Source organism: Thamnophis elegans, chromosome 12 (genome assembly GCF_009769535.1).
Source record: "Thamnophis elegans isolate rThaEle1 chromosome 12, rThaEle1.pri, whole genome shotgun sequence".
NCBI classification, from domain to species: domain Eukaryota; kingdom Metazoa; phylum Chordata; class Lepidosauria; order Squamata; family Colubridae; genus Thamnophis; species Thamnophis elegans.
Window position 1 is genome coordinate 29,795,228 of NC_045552.1, and position 17,164 is coordinate 29,812,391.

Below are 17,164 nucleotides of genomic sequence, written 5' to 3' on the forward strand. Positions count from 1 at the left end.
GCTTCTTTTCATTTTCTCCTCCGAAAAATTATTTACTTAGAGGCTTTTAAAATGGCGCCGAGCAGGCTGGTTTCTCCGGTAATAACGAACACTTTTTCTTAATGCTCACAAGAATTCAAAACAAAAGAGATTGCTTATCATATGTTTTGGTTTCACAATAGACCAGCAGAAGCTTTTTATTTAGTTTCATTTTTACAAGAATTTTACTCCTTCATTAACCTTGCTTATCTGGAAGTTAAATGGTGATGAATCTGCTGAACGGTCTTGTTACAATGTTTACTCACTGAAAGTTTTGCCAAGCCTTAAACTTCAAAATAAAAGGGGAACTCAGCCTCTTTACTTAAAGCTGCATATTCAGGCAATAGAGTTTTATTAACTGCAGGCAGATAAATTTTGAAATGGCCTCAAAACCAAATATTAACTTGAAGTCGTCACCCTCTACTTCCAGGGGCACATCTTCAGTGCCTGGCATAAAGCTGCAGCCTCCGCTTCCTACGCCCCCTGCTGGGGATGTGTTAACGAAAGAATTTTTCCTGAGTAATCTAAGCGAGGCTCTTAATGCACAGACAATTAAAATGGAAGATAAGTTTAGAGATAATAGAGAGGTGGTAAAGCAGGAGAGAAAAGAGGAAATAAAAGAAATGAAAGAAGAAATTAAAAGTGAAATAAAAGGACTTAAACAGGAGCTGTATGAGAAATTTGATGCTAAGGTTGGTAAAATTAGAGACGACATGCTGAGACTTGTAACTGTATTAACAGAACATATTTCTGGACTGGAAGATACTGTAGAGGTTCTTAATGATGCCAATGCTAACTTGACATTGAAAACAGAGGTGGTGGAACAAAAAGTGGAAAAAAAGTTACAATCTTTTTTGACAGTCCTAATATAACCATTTGTTATTCAAATACATTTTTATACATTCCTATATCTATACATCTGTTTCTAAGCTGTCCCTCCTGGCTGGTCGCGAACAGCAGGAAGGTGACACGTGGCTGGATCCAGGCGATAGACAACACCTCTCTCTGGGAGGGATCCTTCCCGCCCCTCCTAAAGGCGGCGGTGGTGAGACCCTCCTGAAGAAGCCGTCTTTGGATCCAGCCATCTTGGGTAACTATCGTCCAGTTTCCAACCTCCCCTTTGTTGGGAAGGTTGTTGAGAAAGTGGTGGCCTTTCAGCTCCGGCGGTCCTTGGATGAAACTGATTATCTGGATTCCTTTCAGTCCAGTTTCAGGCCTGGCTACAGCACAGAAACTGCTTTGGCTGCGCTGATCGATGATCTCTGGAGAGCCAGGGATGGGGGCCATGCCTCCATCCTAGTGCTCCTTGACCTCTCAACGGCCTTCGATACCATCGACCATGGTATCCTTCTGCAGCGGTTACGGGAGGTGGGAGTGGGAGGCACCGTTCTTCGGTGATTCTCCTCCTACCTCTGGGACAGGTCGCAGTCAGTGTTGGTCGGAGGGCAGAGATCGACCGCTAGGCCCCTTAACTACGGGGTGCCGCAGGGTTCAGTCCTGTCCCCCCTCCTGTTTAATATCTACATGAAGCCGCTGGGTGAGATCATTCGCCGGCACGGGATAAAATACCATCAATATGTGGACGATACACAGTTGTATCTGTCCGCCCCGTGCCAACTCAGTGAAGCGGTTGAAGTGATGTGTCAGTGCCTGGAGGCTATCAGGATCTGGATGGGGTTGAACAAGCTTGCGCTCAATCCTGACAAGACCGAGTGGCTGTTGCTGTTCCCTCCCAAAGATTGGCCTTGTATTCCATCTCTCAGGCTGGGCGGGGTCAAACTTTACGCCCCTCAGACAGGGTTCGCAATTTGGGAGTCCTGTACCCACAGCTGACTTTAGAACACCACTTGTCGGCTGTGACCAGAGGGGCATTTGCCCAGGTTCGCCTGGTGCACCAATTGCGACCCTACCTGAACCGGGAGGCTCTTAGAACAGTCACTCACGCCCTTGTGACCTCAAGACTGGACTACTGTAACGCGCTCTACATGGGGCTGCCCTTGAAGAGCATTCGGAGACTTCAGCTTGTCCAGCATGCAGCCGCGCGAGCGATTGTGGGTGCACCTCGGTACACCCATGTCACACCTATCCTCCGCGAGCTGCACTGGCTGCCTGTTGGTCTCCGGACTTGCTTCAAGGTGCTAGTCATTACTTTTAAAGCCCTACGTAGCATTGGACCTGGGTACTTGAGAGACCGCCTCCTGCCGATCATGTCCCTATGACCAATTAGATCCCACAGATTAGGCCTCCTCCGAATTCCATCTGCTAGCCAATGTCGACTGTCGACCCCTCGGGGGAGGGCCTTCTCTGTGGCTGCTCCGGCCCTCTGGAACGATCTCCCCGTGGAGATCCGGACCCTCACTACCCTTCCAGCTTTCCGCAAAGCCACTAAGACTGACCGTTGACTTACCTGAACGGTCCTTCTATGTGTGCTGCGAGGGGAATCCAATCATGGGTTAACTTTGTCCATTAGCCTAGAGACTGAGTATGCAAATCTTGACCAAGCCTCCTCTGACTGGACCGGATCAGTTTTGCACGAAGTCAGCCGATGAAATATGCATGCCAATGTCACTCATGGCCATAGCCACGCAGGTATTAAGTCACGTCCAGAGAAAGTCCAGTCAGGCGAAAGTCAAGGTTAATCATAAGTCAAAGTCAAGGAGAAGCCCTGGCCAGCCGAAACTGCAGGCGGGTTTGGATTCCCCTCGCAGCACACATAGAAGGACCGTTCAGGTAAGTCAACGGTCGTTCTCCTGTGTGCTGCTTGGGGAATCCAATCATGAGACATCCCAAAGCAATTAAGTCCCAGGGCGGGAGCTAGGCTGGTCAGGATCCTCCGCAGACGAAATAACCCTTTGCAACACTCTCCGCCCAAAGGAGGCCTCAGCCGAGGCGTATACGTCAACTTTGTAGTGTCTAATAAATGGCGAGGGTGACGCCCAAGTAGCTGCCCTGCAGATCTCCTCCACCGAGGCTTGCGTAGCCCAGGCCGCCGTGGTAGCCGCACTTCTGGTAGAATGAGGCGTAATACGTCTGGGAACCGGTCAGGATTGACTGTCGTACGCCAAAGCGATGCACGCCTTCAACCATCGGCCGATGGTGTGGGAGGACACCTTCTGTCCCATGGACGACGGCTGGAAGGAAACAAAGAGCACCTCCAATCTTCTGAACGAAGCCGTGCGCTTTACATAACGTCGGAGGGTCCTACGAACATCCAAATGATGCCACTGGCGCTCTTGGGGATGGGAAGGGTGCGGGCAAAAGTCTGGAAGGACGAGCTCCTGAGCCCTGTGGAACAACGTATTGACATTCGGAAGGAAGGAAGGGTCCAAATGGAGGACTACTCTGTTAGGATGGAATATGCAGAGATCCGCACGCACAGACAGCACCGCCAACTCCGAAACCCTCCTGGCCGATGTAATGGCCACCAGGAACACAGTCTTAAGTGTCAGCAGCCGAAGGTTGATGGATCGGATAGGCTCGAACGGGGCAGACATGAGAGCCCTGAGCACCAAGGTCAAGTCCCAGGTAGGATAACGGTGGACTGTCGGAGGTCTCAAGTTTGTCGCACCCTTCAGGAAAGCCTTGACCTGTGAATGCTGGGACAAAGAATGGCCCTGGCCGCCTCCCACCACCGTGGATAATGCTGTGACTTACCGATGGAGCGTGTTAGGTGCGAGGCCTTTATTAAGTCCTGATTGTAAGAAGTCCAAGACCTGTGGCACCGAAGCCATGATAGGGTCAGCCCCGGTACGATGGCACCACCTACAGAAGGCCTGCCAGGTGGCCTCGTAAATACGAGTAGTGGATGGACGTCAGGCCACCTGGATAGTATCAATCACTTGACTCGAATAGTGAAGGCCAGTCAGAATAGCCCGCTCACGTGCCACACGGCTAACTGCAGGAGCTAGGGGTTCGGATGGATGAGAGCCCCCTGGTTGAGCTGGATCTGGTCATCCGGAATCCTCCATGGCCACGAGACCGCCAGGTGCACGAGGTCTGTGTACCAGGGATGTCTGGACCACATTGGCGCAACCAACAGCACCTCCGCCTATTCTGTCAGAAACTTCTGGATGACCAACGGAAGAATCGGGAGAGGGGGAAAGGCATAAAGGAGGCCGGCCGGCCAAGGACTGCGTAGAGCATCCACCCTCTCCGCTCCGGGGACCTGGTACCTGGCGTAAAACCTCGGAAGTTGTGTGTTGTGCCGTTGTGCAAACAGATCTACCTCGGGACAGCCGAACCGGCGAGAGAGTTCCCGGAAGAGGTCGGGGTGGAGTTGCCACTCCGCTTGATCCACCGTGGCTCTGCTCAGCCAGTCTGCCTGTGTGTTGGCCACACCCGAGATGTGCTCCGCCCGAATTGACAAGAGCTTGGTCTCCGCCCAGCGATGTAACTTCTCCGCCTCCAGCATCAGGGCCTTGGAGTGGGTTAAGACCAACACATGGTTGTGTGAGACAATATCCCGAAACTCCAGGAGGGCTAGGCGGATGGCACGTAGTTCTAGCCAATTTATGCTGTTCGACAGTTCCTGATTCGACCAGCGCCCCTGAGCTACACGGTCCAGGGCGTGGACCCCCCATCCAAACAGGCTGGCATCCGTTGTAATCTGGATGCGGTCCGGTTCCTTGAAGGGACACCCCTGCAGGAGTTTGGAGGACGTCCACCAACGAAGGGACATGTGAGAGGCTTGTGTGGGAGCCGAACCTTGGATTGGGAATGGCTGGTCTGTGCCCTCTGGAAGGGGAGCAGGAACCACTGCAGTGGGCGCGCATGAAATCTGGCCCAGGGAACCACGTTGATGCAAGATATCATTTTTCCCAGCAATTTGGACAGCGTCGCCAACGGCAAGAGTCTTTGGGACATAACTTGAGTGGCCAGGTGCTGGATGCTTTGTCACCTCTCTGGAGAGAGAGAGACCTTGCAAGACACTGAGTCGATGATGGTTCCCAGGTGGAGCAGCGACGTGGTCAGCTGCAGGTGGCTCTTGGGAAGGTTGAGAACGAACCCGTGACTGCGCAGCGAGTCCATCGTGATTTGCAGATCTCGTAGGGCCTGGTTCCGGGACGAGGACAGGACCAAGATGTCGTCCAAATAACAATTCACTCGTATTGGGACCGAGCGCAGTGATGCCGCTACAACTGCCAGGAGTTTCGTAAACGTGCGCGGGGCTGATGAGAGGCCAAAGGGTAAGGTCCGGTATTGAAAGTGACGGCCATTGAATTGGAAGTGTAGGAAACGCCAATGTGCCGGATATATGGGCATGTGGAGGTACGCCTCCTTGATATCGACTGATGTCATCATGTCGCCCTAGCGGATAGAGGCCAGTATGCTTTTGAGAGATTGCATTTTGAATTTTTGGTATTTGCTGTACCGATTGAGCCTTTTCAAATCTAGGATGACCCGCCATCCCCCCGAGTTCTTGGGCACCAGGAACAAGATGGAATAGAATCCTAGGCCTTCCTGACCCCTTGGCACCTGTTCCACTGTCCTGATGGTGAGAAGGTGATGTATTTCAGCGTCCATGAGTCGCCGTTTTGTTGGGCACCCGGGTACGGGGCACTTGATGAACCGTCTCGGGGGAATGGAGAGAAATTCTAGAGTGAGGCCCAGCCTCACGACCTGCAGGGCCCAGGCGTGGGACGTGATCTCTGCCCACTGATGGGTGAAGGCCAGGAGACGCCCCCCTATGGCTTCCTCCCCCTGCGAGTCACCGGTACCTCCGAAAGGACCGGTTTCCGGCTCCACGAAACTGCCTCCTAGTCTGGGGCTGCGCCTGATTCTGCTGGCGACCCCTATCCCTGGTGGCCGCGCGATCCTGACCGCGATCCTGTGACTGGGAGAAACCCCTGTTGTAGTGGGGAACATAGGGAGCAGGGGCGAATCCAGAATCCCCAGCCCAAAAGGGCTGTCGCCTATTGTAAGGCTGTTGTCGTCTATGGACCCGACCCCCGGTGGAAGGAAGAACCTTACACTTATCCCTGGTCTCAATGAGGATGGGATCCAGCACAGACCCAAACAAGGCACCGCCCTTGAAGGGCGTGGATGCAAGGCGCCACTTGGACTTGACATCAGCCTGCCAATGGCGGAGCCACAGCAAGCGCCGGGATGCCACATTAGAGGCTCGAGAGGCGAACTTCACTGCACTAAGGGTGGCATCTGCAGAAAACTCTAAGGCTGCCTGTAATTTGGTAATATCCTGGTGAAGGTGCGCTTCCTCCGGCGCAAGCCTACTCTGCAATTGTTTAAGCCAGACCAAGGAAGTCCTATTAAAAATGGACGCTGCTGCAAGGCCCAGGCTGCAGCCTGATGAGTCTTGCGAATAACTGTCTTGGCCTTACGGTCCTCTGCCTTCAGGCCCTCCGAAATTTCGGATGGAATCAATGCTGGAGAGGCGAGGGCAGCAATAGGAGCATCAACTGTGGGAAACTGGAGAAGAGCTTCCAACTCAGGAGTAGAGGTGTAGACTTTCCTATCCCCATTGCTAGGTGGGTTAACCGCAGTCGGTTCATCCCATTGCTTTTGAATCAGATCAAGAAATAACTTGGGCGAGGGAATAACATCCTGCAAAGCCACTTGCTCAGCGAAGAGTCACTCAGTAGCATCTAATCCTACAGCCGTGCTGTCCTTAGAGGCTGCCTCCCCCATGTGGGTGGTGCTTTTGGCCTTATACAGTAATAATTTAAAGAGAGAATGTCGAAATAAACCAGGGGCAGTAGGCTGGTCCAGGGGCAAGCCCTCATCATCAGAAAATTCCCTGTCAATAACCTTGCCTTCCTCCACTAATGCTGACTCCTCGCTATAAACAGAGGGTAGAGGCAAGGGTGGGTCAGTCTGGAGAACAGAGGAATCTCCCTGCACTGGCTGGGGATCAGGCCCAGCGTGGGCCACAGTGGCTCTAGGAGGCTGGACTCTACGAAGCAGCTCCGCATCCACCCCCCTAGAAATAGCTGCAGATATCATTTGGTATAAATCAGGATGAAGGCCCAAATCCTGGCCTTCCATAGGCCTGAGGCCTGCAGCAGTAGGGGTAAATGTAGCAGAAGGCCCTGCACGTGGAGGCGAATGGGCCGAAGTCCCACCTAGCTCCGAGAGAGACAGAGGGAATTGGGGCCCCAAACCCCCTTCTGCAGAAACGGGAGCCCGGGGTAATTGAATATCAGGCGACCAACCCTGCTCTGTAGGGCGTGCAGGAGAGGCACGCTGCAGGATTAGTACCAGGGGCGAGTCATGAGGTGCTTCAGAGGCCTTAGATGGGGCCTTAGACTTATCCCTGCGCTTATGGGATTTGTCCTTAATGGCGGATGAGGCCTGAGGCCTATGGCTGGAGGCCCGAGTAGCGGCCCTGCCGGGCCTAGGGCTAGCCCCCCCCCCTCGCCAGGGGAACGGGGCTCACAAACTGGCTCCCCAATACCTTTGGACCCAGACTGGTCTGCCATTGTAACAAGAGGGAAGAGATTTGGAAAGGCTCAACCTCGTAAAATGAATAAAGGCTCCACCGCACAAAGCGCCACGTGCAACAGTAACTGGCTGAGACTGACTGACTCAGCAAGCCACAAGTGAGAAAGAGGAGGTCCGTTGGAACGGCGCCAACGCCAGGGCCCGAAATCACACGCTCCGCCCTCTCCGGCCAATTCCTGCGCATGCGCAGAGGCCCAAACCAAAATGGCAGCCATCTCCGAGAGTGCGGAGATTCAAACCGGCACAGCCATGAACGGCCGCTGGAAAGCCTCGCAGCCACAAGCCCGTGGCGAAAAAGACCCAGATCTCACCAAAATAGCACAGCGCAGCAAGGAAAAGGGGCCTGGGCTGAACCGCACCTCAGCGGAGGGTTGCTCCCGGCGTAATATAGCACAGGGCGGCGCACCGGCCCAGGACACGCACAGAACTCAAGTGGGGGGGCTCCAACTCCACCCTGCAAGCGTTGCTGCTATGTCCCAGCTGAAGAGCCTATGGACCTCGCAGCCCCCGATCTTAGGCAAGTAACCCGCTGGTAGGGAGGATCTGGGCTTGCAGCGAACTGCCGCCTCCACCTCTGAAGAAATATTCAAGATTAATTCGTAATGTGTGACTGCAGAATCCAATTAAAGATGAAATTTGTCGATTAGTCTAAAGAGAAAATTGAAATGCGTCTCGTTAGGCTGAACTGAGTAAAAAAACTGATCCGGTCCAGTCAGAGGAGGCATGGTCAAGATTTGCATACTCAGTCTCTAGGCTAATGGACAAAGTTAACCCATGATTGGATTCCCCAAGCAGCACACAGGAGAACTGGCTGTTCCGGCAGGCCTGGGGCTGATGAGTTCCCGGCCCTACTTAATCTGATGTGATTGTTGCGTTGTTTTTAACTTGCTTGTTTGTCTCTTGTTTGTATTCCCCTTCCCCCCCCCCGCTTGTTAGCCGCCCTGAGTCCCTCGGGATAGGGCAGCATACAAATATAATAAATGAAATGAAATGAAATGAATTCATGTTCCTATTATTTATCCATTGATATCAGTTTTCGCAAACTACAATACTCTGAGTCTTCCTTGTCCCTTAATGCCAAGGTGAGTTTATCCATCTCTGCGCAATCAAAAATCTTTTGGATTATCAAACAGTCTGTCAGCATGGTATCACTTTTTCAACATTGTGCGAGCACTATTCTTTCTGCTGCAATTATGTGCAAGATTAAATATTTTATCCCTTTCGTATACTTTCCCTTAATAATCCCCAGAAGGAACAATTCTGCTTTGAGCTCTATTTGGGTGTTTGTAATTCCTGTATTTTGGCCCCAATATTTTTTAGCTTTCGGGCATAACCACCATGCATGAAAGAAGGTACCCTGCGCCTGTCTACACTTCCAACAGTTTGGATTTAAATTCAGATACATTTTTGCCAATCTCATGGGGGCTAAATGCCACTGATAAAACATTTTGTATTGGTTTTCTTTGTACACAACGGATTTTGTCATTGTGTAATTTTTATCCAAATTCTTTCCCAATCCTCCAGCTGAATATTATGACCAATATTTTTAGCCCAGGCTATCATTGTTCCTTTTACTATTTCCTCTGCCATATCAAAATTTAGTAAATAGTTGTATATCCTCGATATTAATTCTGTACCTCACAGCAGTTTGTCTAATTGCTTTTGGCTCTATATCAATTCCAATTTTTTCTGTTCTAAGAGATTGTATTCTGCATAAAGGAGCCTGCTGCTGCATTTTAGTCAAGTCGATTCAGTCATCTGGACGTGTGCCAGATTGGCTGCTGTTTAAATCCATCTTTTACCACCTGGCACCCAACTAAAAAAGCTGAGCTGAGCAAAAGCACCTTAATTGCCTACCGAAAGGGATGATGAGGGATTTTGGGAGGCACCAGTAATTCAAAGTAAGGCAAATCTTTGTACTTCTCCAGACCCACAGCCACATAATATTCGCCATTCACCAGCTCCTCCCCCCGGGAGATGAGATCGCCGTTCAGCTTGCAGAGCCTGGCAGGAAAAGCACAGCAGAAACAAGTTCATGAAAAGTGGGAAGAATCTGAGGAAGGAGCAAGGTTGGCTGGGGAATTCTGGGAGTTGAAGCCCACCCATCTTAAAGTTGTCATGATTGAGAAGCAGCCTTTAAGAAAGCTTCTTTGAAGCACATGGGATGAGTTTCCATGAAAATGTGTAAAAGCTTGCAGATAAATTTCTCTATTTTCTATCATTCTGAACTTAAATATGAAGCACAATGTTTACCAGCTTTTAGACCCTACACAGTGCTGCCTAAAATGTAGAGCTTAATTGGACATTCAAACTTCAAGATGAATTTTGCAGCACAATTATACATACATGTTACATACAAAACAGTTCTATGTGAATACAAATATGTGAATAACCTGGCTATTGAATTTGCCCATTACTGAAATGGAGCACTATATTAAGTTGTACGCTGGGTTTCCCAAGACCTGAATCACAAACCAACCAAGATGGACACTAGACAAGTTCATCACATGGGTAAAAGCACCTGCTGGAGCTTTATTTGACCAAGTAAAACCTCTGTGAAAACATAGCCAGAGAATTGTAAAGGATGTGACATCTTCTACAAATTTCCTCCTGTTTAAAGACCAAAGAGGAAACCAAAAAAGTGTAAACTAAACCCACTGATCCCTCTGTTTTGTGTTTTGCAGGTGGACTTGGCTCCCACAGCCACCATTATGCAAAAACCTAGTTAACCGAACCCCCGATGGCTGTTTCTGCCAATGAGCTTGTTTCCTCTTCAGCCACTTCTGATATAACATGAAGCCGTCTATTTTTTTTCCTTTTGGCTCTGGCTTTTATGGGAGGAAGTTGTGTTGCTAAAGCCCAGCTGATCCAAGGAGCTTCTGTTCTGGCAATGGGCTTTGTGGGGAGCAGGAGAGGTCTCCAACAATTTGCCCCAGACACCTCAGCTGATCTGCCTACTTTCACAATAAGTTATACTGTCCCATACATGAATGGTATGTAGGCAAAAAAGATCAAAAGAATTGCATCTGTCTTAGAAAAAATGTCGTTTTCAGGATTTTCCCTTCCCTGAAATTGAGATTCCTTTTTCACACTCTCAGTCCTTTTGCCAAAAGCCTGGACTTATTTAATTTGAAGCTGGGACAATTGAGGCAGTTTGATCTAGTGGTTCAAGTCCTTTCTCAGCAATGAAATCCAGCTGGGTGGCTTTGGGCCAGTCCCTCTCTCTCAGCCCAGCCCACCTAACAGGGTTGTTGTGGTGGGGAAAATAGGAGGAGGCATGTGTGCTGGATACGTTCACTGCCTTGAGTTATTTGTAAAAATAGTAAATCCCAGATTAAAAGGTATAAAGCAAGCTGAGCTGATTTTTGACATAGAAAGCTCACAATTCCCCCAAATCATACCCAGCTGGCTCATTGCCAGGATCCCCGTGCAGAGAGACCCCCAGGAGGCAGCCCCCTCCAGACTTTAAGCCAGAGAACTTGGGGGGCTGGACAAGCCTAGTTCTGGGCTAGCAAGGGGGCAGCAGAGCCTTTGATTCCCCTCCCCCCCCCAAAAAAAAGAAATAGCCAAGGATAATTTAAAAACTGCAGACAGCACTTACTTCTTCACTGCTCCAGTGCACAGGTTTGCCTTTTCTGACAAGTGGCCGAGGATGATGCCCCATTCCTGCAGGGCGCTCCTGGCCAGGACCATTCGGAAGGGGGGGCTCAGCAGGTCTCCGTTGCGGAAAACGCTAGAATGGCAGAAGCAGAAATCCCAGCTTCCTTCCCTGCGGAGCTTCCTAAGGGAAGACTCCCAACTATTCCTCTTTCCCTCTCATTCAGCTGTGGGAGGATCTGGACTTCATAAAATTATATAAATGGAGCACAGATGAACATCTGGACTCAAGAGCAGAGAGAATTTCAAGTCTGTGAGTCTTTATTTATCTCTATTTCTGCCAGATTCTGGCAGAATTTTAACTGAAGGAGGGGACAAGGGTTTGGCCCCATGTTCATAACCCTGCCTGTATTTTCCAATCACTTTGCCCATCTTTTTTCTTATCAGGAAAAGCATTTCTGGCATTAAGGGCCATATTAAGACTGGGAAGGCCCTCTGCTGAGAACTTTCCCCTCCTTCAGCACTGCCTCCTTCCAGGGCTGTTGGAGACACTAAGGATGGAGGTCCTGGGGATATAAATTGAACAAACTTCAGAGACAAAGAGCAGTGCCAATTCTATCTTTAGTTAGTTGTTTATTTCTTTATCAGATTTTTATCCCACCTTTATTATTTTAAAGTAATTCAAGGCAGCTAAGATACCTAATACTACTTCCTCCTACTCTTTTTCTCCACAACTCCTCTATGGGTCAGGCTGAGAGAAAGTGGAGAGCCCAAAGTCACCTAGCCAGCTTTCATGGTTAAGGCAAGAGTAGAACTCACTGTCTTTGGTTTCCAGCCTGCTATCTTAACCTCTGGACCAAAGCTCTTTCCCTGAGCTTCCCCATTTCTTCCTTCCCTAATCCGAGAGGGATTTCCAAGGACAGGAAAGTCACTTACTAGATAACACAAGGAAGGTTTGTTTGCCGCTTCCATCTTACAGTAGCCATCATCTTCAGAGGAATACCTGGATAATTCTGAATGCCAAAACATCATCATAATCATCAGCAATAGCAGCAACAATAACACATCATCATCTGTCCTTTGTAGGTTCTAGCACTATGTTTCTTAACCTTAGCGCCTTTAAGATGCATGGACTTCAACTCCCAGAATTCCCCAGCCAGCTCCAAAGTCCAAGCCCAATTTGCTTGAGGCTTAGAAGAGCCTCGCTTGCCCCTGTCTCCTTAGGCAGAATACCCTCTTTTAGGCTGCTTTTAATACATTGGTACATAATACAAAGTTTTGACAGTAGCCAGAAGGCCTCTGGATCAAAAGCTTCTCCTGGTAGTTGAGCCCTCTGCATTTGCAAGTATTTCTTTGAAGAGCCCTCAGAAGGGTCTAGGACAACTCACCATGGCCAAATCACTGTGGGAGGCCACTGGGAATTTCAATGGGGGGTGACTCAAGAGAGGGACCAGTGAATTGCAGTGGGCCTTGTCTTGCCTTAGCTGTGAACCTCCTCAGGCTAGAAGTCCTCGAGGATGGGGTGAGCTACAATTCTACTGGTCCCTCTCTCGAGTTACCCCACGTTGAATTGTCCCAGGGCAAGTTGTCCTATGATGAGTTGCACGCAGAGAGATGGCTGTGGTGAGTCGGCCACAGCAAGTTGTCCCATTCCACCCCAGAATGTGACATGGCTGCCTCTTTGTTCTAAGTTTGGGTAGCAAAGCATTTAGCACCTTGGAGGGAGGTGAGACAATTATTACACACAACATTCTGCAAGCAAACATTCATTATGGTTATACATAGTCCTTGACTTACAACCATTCCTTTAGTGTCTGCTGAAAGTTACAACAACACTGAAAAAAATGCCTTACAAGGGTACTTAAACTTACAATCACCACAGCATCCCCATGGTCATGTGATCAACATTTGGGTGTTTGGCAACTGGCCACATGGTTGCCATTTACAATCTTCCCAGATGGCTTCCCACAAGCAAACTTGGTGGGGGCAGCTGATTTGTTTAATGACCATGTGATTCACTTAGCGATTGTAATGATTTGCATAACAACTGTGGAAAAAAGGTCGTAAAGGGGGTGGGACACTTAAGAAGCATCTTATTTAGCAACAGAAATTCTGATCCCAATTATGGTTGTAAGCCAAAGCGAACTTTTAATTGCCTAATGGCCAGTACTCCATAAAATCTGCTCATCCTAGGAACTTTCTAAAACAGAACTGGACTCTTCCATTGTGAAATCAGTTTTGGCCCACCCATGACCACTGACTCACCTGGGCTCCATTTTTTTCCTGGTGCTTGTTCAGTTGCTTCATTCCAGGATTTGCATAGCTGTCAAAAATGATTTGGGAAGAAAATGAGCCACTGAGCCGATTCAAGGGACTGTGCTGGGGAGTTTTGGGTTCAAAGCAGACTCCCCCACTTCTACAGCCAACTATTTCTTCCATGAATGCTGCAGACTTCAAATTCCATAATCCCTGGTTGTTACAACAGGCTGACACATTCACATCTCTGGAAATGGCCAAAGAGTGTGGCAAAGTACCTCTTAAGAGGTGTTTCCCAGTCAAACTACCAAGATATTCTTTGCCATGGATATGGGTTAGAGTGCAACTTCCATCACCTCCCGTGTCATTAGATATGCTCCAGATGCCTTTTAGAGAAGAAAAGAGGAAAGTTGTGTGGACTTCAACTCCCAGAATTTCCCAACCAGCCATGCTGGGAGTTGAAGTCCACATATTTCAAGCTGCCAAGATTGGGAAACACTGAGTTGGGTCAACCAGAGAAGACAAAGTGTGGTGGCCCTTCAACTCATCTTTAATTCAAAGAAGAGTTTGAATTTATCTTTAATTCATCTGCCCCAATAAAACTGCCTTCTCTAGAAATAAGATGAGTTGTACATGTGATGCATCCTTGAAGTAAGAAGCAGAGTTCCACCACCCGCTATCCCCAAACTTATAATTTCAATAATGTTTCTGACAGTTCAAACAATTGACCAGCCAAAGGCAGCCAACCCCAAAATTCTGCACAGTAAGACAGTAACTAATCCCACACTGTAGCTAAGAGATGGTTGTGAGGCCGATATTCCTTAACTTTCGTCAATTAGGCACCCGCTGCAGGAGTTGGTTTGTGCCGGCTGGCAAGCCCAAAAATGGCCCTCTGGAGGCTGGTTAGAGAAAGATGTCCAAGGGGCAGAAGTTCAAACTTTTCTCATTTTTTTGAAAACAAAGCCAGAGGCTCCTGGTGCAACCAGTGAAGAGACTCAGGGCAGTCGTCTTGAGACAGGCGAACCACATGAGATTTAATGGGAGGTGTTGTCCTCAAAACCTCAAGTCAAATGCCAGAAAACCCCACAAAAATAGAACCTTTCTACTGCAGCTTTTCCCAACCTAGGTTTCCAGACGTACAGTATGGGGGCTATGAATTCTCTAAACTCCAAATTCCAGACTTGAAGTCCCAAGATCTATGAAGGATTCCGCCACGGGGAGTCCTTCTCTGCACTATTCCAGGCATTCTACAGAGCTGTGACTTTCTTCTTTAAACAAAGCCCATTTGAATCTTGTGCTGGAGAAGCTACCAGGTATCGTCGCAATTTACACATTGGCTTGAGTGCTGGGTGCCGAGAAGAGCCCTCTGATACTCCTCCCACAAGGACAAGGGCTGCTTGAGGACTGACATCAGGTGGTTGCTGTTGTTATAATTCAAGGGCTCTCGTCCTCCCTTGAAGGCCCAGTTCTAGAGAAGGGCCCAGAGCTTCAAGAGATGCTCAGGCTGCCTCTTCTGCTTTGACTCAGGTCTTTGACTGCAAGGGGAAAGGGAAGTAAATTGCTGAGAATGTGCTTTGGTTCCCCTGCCAGGGTCAGATTGGCTCTTGGCTTGGCTCGGCTTCCCCTGGAACTCTGGGCCTTGGAAGGGTCTCTCCCTGCCCCACCCACAGGCTCACATTCTGCCACAACCTCTAAGGAATCCACAACTTTACCTTGAACTTTCCTGCCAGTGAATTGGTCTTCTGCCTCCTCACCCACCCCCACATCCCCTGCATTGGCAGTTGCTAGCATAGAAGGGCCTCCATTCTGACCGCAGAGTCGTTGAGGAAGGCACCTCTGGCTTTAAGTGGCAAGGCCTCTGCAGCTCTGGATGCAGAGAAAGAGGGTAGGTTCCTCTGGTGCTCACCCTGCAGAGGCATTTGAGCTACTTTCTACAAGGACACCCAGAACAATTGTACACCTCTGCTGCTCTGGGATATTCACCCTGCTACATCATTCAGCACTATCAGGGTCAAACTTCGTCAAATGATTATTGTGCTTTAACATAACCATCATTATGAACCAAAGTGAGCTTACCACATTTAGGTACCTGTAATCTAGTACATTTTCATTTATTTTACTTTTACATTTTCATTTCTATGTTAAACTCCTAGGCCTCTTTTTTTAGATTTTCATCTTGCCCCTGATGACTTATATATACTTTTAAGTTTGTATGACTGTAATAAAAATGGATTGGATGAGGTTACTTACTCAAGTCTTTTGAACCGCTCAAAACCTGCAGCCACGTATCGGCACCCGTTCTGCAGCTCACTCAGCTCCGCAATGCGATGACCCTCTCGAGGTGTGTAGATGCTCCTAATGGCCACGGGGGCTTGGATAGTGCTGGTCACCTCATTCAAAAAGGCGTCAAAAGTCAGGAACCGGCGTTGGCTCACAACAAATTTCCGGCCCAGGAAAAAGGGGTCCCCATTGCGAAAGACCACCACATTCTTGGCAAGGGGTGCCACTGCCACCGTACCTGAGACCATCTCTCCTGGACTGCAGACCCCAGGCTGCTTGTCTGAGAAAGCTCCCTGGCAGAGGGGCACCTTGGGGGCTTCTGCAGCCAAACAGCAGCGCTCTTCTGAGTGTGCCAAGTTGCCTTCTGAGAGGAGAACTATGCCGTTTCCATAGTACCGGTTCAACAAGGAAAGAGAGGGAGTGCCCTCCACTTGGTGAAAGATTCGGGTGTGTCTGTGGCAGAAACTCCTCTTTTGTGGAGGTATGAGGAGCCAGTTTCTAGAAAGATATCCCCTCAGTCCTGGAAGCAGAGATGTCAGCTCCGCTGTCCATGAGATCAGAGGTCGTGCCATAATGAAGGTGGGACTACAAAGACAATAACATGCTCCTCTCTACTCTTCTGCCTTGGCTCGATCCAGGGCACATGCTGGGAATTAAGCCAGGGTTGCCCCAATCAAAGGAGACTCCTTGGGAATAAATCATAATAAATCCCACAATGCAGAGTGAAGCACTTTCCAGTCAGTGGGCATTTCACATCCCACCCAGGCACGATGAGCAGCCTTGGGCTGCCACTAGGGTGGAAATGCAAGCGCTACTAAATGACTCTGAGGTTGTGGTGAGCAGCTCACGTAAAATGCAAATCTGTTTTGCAGATACTGTAAAACCCACAAGTGGATTTGGAAGGACATTAAAACCATAACAAAGCAACATTGCCCAGTGTGTCGGGGTCCCTTCTCCGTTCTTGGCCCCAACTGTTCAACATATTCATTGCAGATCCAGCAGTTTCCCAAATCCCCTTAAAAAACTAAAGATTATGAGACTGACCAGAGACGTTATTACTCCTGACTCTGTTGCTAGTTCCATTTGGAGAGCTTCTCTCTTTAAATGCCTTCTTTTGCTTTCTCTCTTTTAATGTTCAAGCTTGCAGGGATGGGGCTGTCTTTTGTTGAACTAATGTAATCCACCCCGAGGATCTTTGGCTTAAAATCACACTACAGTATTGCTACTGTCTTGTTTAATTTAGAGCAATGTTTCTCAACTTCAGCATCTTTAAGACATCTGGACTCCAGGAGGAGGAGCCAACGTTGCGACGATATGGACGTGCAGTCTGGATGCTCCGAGACCGCAGCCAATACTTTTGCCACTGGGTGGTCCAATCGGACCTAAACCGTCCCAAAGAGACGGTGAACAGGAAGAATACGTCTTGCTGACCTTAGGGACGTGGGTAAAAAAAAAAAAAAAGACATCTGGACTCCAACTCCCAGAATTCCACACAATAAAACTGCACCTTTCCAACAAACTAAGTCAACAGCGAAGCTGGATTTCCTCAACAACC

The 17,164-nt window shown here is 49.0% G+C and overlaps 1 protein-coding gene across 1 annotated transcript in view; it reads right to left on the reverse strand.

The window, feature by feature from the left end:
- DCDC2B (doublecortin domain containing 2B) overlaps positions 1-17,010 on the reverse strand; it is a 46,188-nt gene extending 29,178 nt beyond the window's left edge. Inside the window, exons 1-5 of the mRNA XM_032228158.1 lie at positions 15,580-17,010; positions 13,339-13,396; positions 12,010-12,086; positions 11,078-11,209; positions 9,334-9,480 (exon numbers count right to left, since the gene is read on the reverse strand). Of these exons, the coding sequence (XP_032084049.1) occupies positions 9,334-9,480; positions 11,078-11,209; positions 12,010-12,086; positions 13,339-13,396; positions 15,580-16,181 (1,016 nt within the window). The 5' untranslated portion in view covers positions 16,182-17,010. The remainder of the gene's footprint in view (positions 1-9,333; positions 9,481-11,077; positions 11,210-12,009; positions 12,087-13,338; positions 13,397-15,579) is intronic.
- Between the last annotated feature and the right edge of the window lie 154 nt (positions 17,011-17,164).